We start from the raw sequence: 4,494 nt of genomic DNA on the forward strand, positions 1-4,494 counted from the left end.
TAAATAAGATGTGAACAACAATAAATCACATACCCCGCGTTCCTGCATACTATACTCGTATTTTGTTACTTCGAATTGCTCAACAAATAAGGTAGCAACTCAATTTTACAACTTTTTTTTTATAACTATAAAATGTACAGATGATTTTAGTTTCTTTATATTTTGATTGTCTGTTTTTTAAGTTTACTGAGAGTTTTACACATTGTATTTTAAACAACTAATGAAGATTATAAATTGCATTTTGATTTTCAAAGTATTAACATTTTAATTATATAAATATTTTTGTTGTTTCTGATAAAATATCTAGTACCTATTTTTCTTGGTTTAAAAGTGTGTGTTTTTTTAAAAATCACATTCAATTATATATAACATATTATGGCAAATAATTGCATATTTAGCAGTGACGGACTGGGCCTGTAAAAGCCTATTAACCTCATATTATAGAAGGCCTCATATTCAGAAAAATGCCGAGGTTAAATTAGTATTTTTACCATAAAAATATCATAATTATTCCAACTGTAATCACACAAATAATATATTATCAAGAAGTATCGATTTATAGTATTTTATAAAATTAGATTAGAAATTATTATAAAATTCGGAAATTACAGTTGAAGATAATAAAGATTTGAGATGTGCTATCCCTTAATTATGGCCCCTTGGTGCTTAAATGAAGGGCCCCGTGTCCCCGTAGTACAAGCAGTGGTCGGGACGCTACCTACTGTTTTTTTGTAGCACGCTAACGCTACTGCTACTCCCCTCAAAAAAGTAGCTCGCTATCGCTGAAGCTACTTTTTTTTTTAATGTAGTGCGTTATTTCTAACGCTATTGTTTAAATGTAGTGCGCTACTTTTTCGCTACATTTTTTTTAAAAATTGTTTTGATTTATTTAGATATTCACTTGAGTACTTGGTCATTATTTGTTAATGCGTACCACTATTTTCTTGTAATTTCGGAAGGCAGGTTTATTCAATGTATCTCATGTATTTTTATAACAAAACTCAAAACAAATAAACGTTTTATTGAAAATTGTCAATTAGTATTCGGTCACTGGGAGAAAGGATTTCATACAGCAAGAGGATAAGTGATTACAATGAATTTTGATTTACCAAACATTTTTTTAAAAAGTTGATGGCAAGCATGGATCTAGAACATCTTTCGCTCCGCTGTATAGTATAAGTGTCAAGTGGACCTCATCCTTGTGTAGGTAATCGTGATGGAAGTGTTAAATCTGAATTCAATGATACACAGAATCTAAAAAACTGTTTTTTTACATATAAAATTGAATACTTAAAAGAAATACAGAAAATGCCGAATGCCGAAAATAAAAATAGTGACAATAAAATACTAATATATTAATTATTATTTATGGTTCTGTATTCAATAATATAAAATATAACATTGTAATAATGCTCTTATGATTATAGTCTTATCTATAATCTATGATTACTGATTAGTGCGGTACGAGTTAAACCCGAAAAATTCAAAAATACACTCATCTAGTCATCTTAATTAAATAAATAAACATACATCATAATATTTTAATTATCATGAAATATTATGTTATAGAAGTAACGATATATTAATAAAACTTTTCGCTACGCTAATCGTAATTGCATTTATTGTGCTTTATGCCTTTATCACACTTAAATACTCCATTGCTCTAATTACTAATTAACCAAAAAATGATTATATTATGACCTACGAACTGCATGTATTATGTGACTTGGGACTTTTCAGTTAGGCCGGGCGCACACTGATAGAGCAAAACTGTTCCGAGCTAGTCGAAACATTTTGTTTCAAACGGCTCCGAACAAATTTCATTCATACTGACAAAACAAAACCGAACAAGACAAAATAATTTCCGATTCATTTTTTGTTTTATCAGTTATCACTATAGTAATCTGTAATAATACTTGAGAGGACGCTACACCCGTTACGTTGTCTCAGTCTTACAAAATGCACAACATACAAAAAACTGTTTTACGCGGGACAACTTACTATGCTCCTTCTTTATTTTTAGTAGAATTGCTAAAATTCCACAACACATAAGGAAGAACTTCATCTATGTCGTGGCGTTTTTGGTTTTTTTATAGCACTTACCTATAGTAAACAAAAAAAACTTAATGTTCTCAAACTAATAACTTTAATTATATTAATGTTATCCAAAAAATAAAAACGCACGACACAGATAAAGTTCTTCCCTATGCGTTGTGGAATTTTAGTAATTCTACTATAAATACCATAGACTTAATATGTCTATGATAAATACAGAGGGAGCATAGTAGTTGTCCCGCGCAAAACAGTTTTTGCTATGTTGGGCAATGTGCATTTGTAAGACGGAGACAACGTTGCATGCGAGTGTAGCGTCCTCTTAAGTTGCCAACACTGGGTTAAGAGTCTTAAAACGGTTCTTACTCTTAAAAGAGTCTAGATACCGTTTTCGATTTGACGCACTTTTTGCACTCGGTGCGCACTGAGTGCAAAAACGTATTCGATTTGACCAATATTCAGTGAACTGGTGCGGTGTTTTGTATTCGATTTAATTGCACTGACAACACTCGTGCGCACTGCGCACTGAGTGCGCATTTTCTGCACCGCCGATTTTGTCAGTGCAATGAGTGCATTTTATAAATATGAACCGTTTTTCTCGATAACGGGGAACAAAATACGGCGGCCCTATTGACAATTGTATTTCTTTCCATGTCAACATATTTTGTTTTCCATAATATTACACATAAATGTATTCGATTTATAAGAAACATTTATAATGCAATTTTCATGCAACACTTGCTCTGTACCAGTGGAATTTCAGTGCACACTATTTTGTCAAATCGAAAACGCTATTAACAGATCACGACATTAGTTTTCCAAATTGGATAAATTGTACGACAGTTGAAAACGTCAAAACCTGGTTTCGACTCTCGGTTCGAACTTCTAGCGTATAGTCTAACGTATGTTTACGACGACCGTCGACCTATAGAAAAACGCCGTGGCCCGTGTGGTCTATGGTCTGAACATACCCCCTACCATCGTCGGTAAACGGGTATTTCGATTTCCGAACTTCCGAAGTCGAGCCCGAACTACGATTTCCTTCATTCAATTTTCGTCATTATCCCTCTGTATGACTATATGCGTCATTCCGCATTCGTCCACAAGCCCGACGCCATCTTTTGCTCAATCGTTTCTCAAGCCACCCGAAATCAAACTGGTGAGTATTTTTTAAACTTAAACCACCGTAATTCATTATATCGTATTATATTTTCCTGTGGATTCAGAATTTGTTAATATTGAAGTATTTTTTTATTGGGAACTATTTAATTTAAACAAATAATATAGAATAATATATTATAATAACTTAGAGCTTGAACTAAATGTTCAACAAAACCATGTTGTCTCAGTCTCTTGAAATCATAAGACAAAATTGTATTCACGCAATAATAATATTACTAGGTATTTTTTTATAGGATAAACCAAGATAAAAATGTGATAGACAAATTTTAAATCCACAGACTTGTTTTGCATACAAATATACCAATATACAATTGAATATTTGAACATAGTGCGTAAATTTGTATGTGTTAATAATTTCAAGTTTTAATATTTCGTAAACTTACACATTTAATACAAATTTAAAAAAGTTTTTATCATATACGTAAATTAATCTAGTTAATCCTAAGCAGGTCTATAATAGTATTTGTATTATTTTCATTTACGTAAAAATTAACATGGAACCTATTACCTAACCTAACGCGTTGGTCAACACTCAACTGCGCAGATTTATATACGCAGAATTCTAAAATAAGTATAGCTTAATGAGTAATTTAGGTAACTGAGTGTAGGTACCCAAAACCCAACTTTCGTGGAGACACGGTACATAATGTCATTGGTTGTATAATATTACATAAATACGCGTGTTCATGTGAATCTAGCGTCGTATATTATTAGCTCATGGTTTTCGTTCAGAAACTCGCTCATGTCTCATTTCTGTATCTGAGGAATAACATGGGTATAATATTGCATAAAGATATTATTCTAGTTTCTAGACATTCTAGTTTCTATAATTCAAGGAATAGAAAACAATAATATTATTGTTATTATTTGATAAATCTAAATTAGTGCAGCGCATGCGTGGAGTGTGAAGCGGTATAGTTGACGGTGCGTCCGATTGGTGTGGCGCGGCAAAGTATGCGCATCGCCGTCGCGTCTCTTCTCGACAACAATAATATTAAAATAATTTATTAATATTAATAATATTGTCCGTCTCCGTATACCGCGCCAAAGGATAATCGGTGCGTCCTAAGGTCCTCCCCACACACTGTGGCGGTGGCGGTTACGGAAAAATGAGTGGACCATAGACAAATATTTATTTATCTATGGTCTGGACACAATTTTACCGCCATCGCTGCAGTGTTTGGCGTCCTTATACAATCTAACGGCGCGGCGCGTCGGTTTTAAGAGGACACCACACCCGCATGTGTTGTCTCCGTCTTA

At 33.0% G+C, this 4,494-nt stretch overlaps 1 protein-coding gene across 1 annotated transcript in view; it reads left to right on the forward strand.

Annotated features, from left to right (window-relative positions):
- Positions 1-2,321: 2,321 nt before the first annotated feature.
- The window catches only part of LOC100573341, a 6,879-nt gene continuing 4,706 nt past the window's right edge, over positions 2,322-4,494 (forward strand). The window contains exon 1 of the mRNA XM_003248127.4: positions 2,322-3,211. Within this exon, the coding sequence (XP_003248175.1) occupies positions 3,133-3,211 (79 nt within the window). The 5' untranslated portion in view covers positions 2,322-3,132. The remainder of the gene's footprint in view (positions 3,212-4,494) is intronic.

Source organism: Acyrthosiphon pisum, unplaced genomic scaffold, assembly GCF_005508785.2.
Source record: "Acyrthosiphon pisum isolate AL4f unplaced genomic scaffold, pea_aphid_22Mar2018_4r6ur Scaffold_144;HRSCAF=531, whole genome shotgun sequence".
Lineage (NCBI taxonomy): Eukaryota > Metazoa > Arthropoda > Insecta > Hemiptera > Aphididae > Acyrthosiphon > Acyrthosiphon pisum.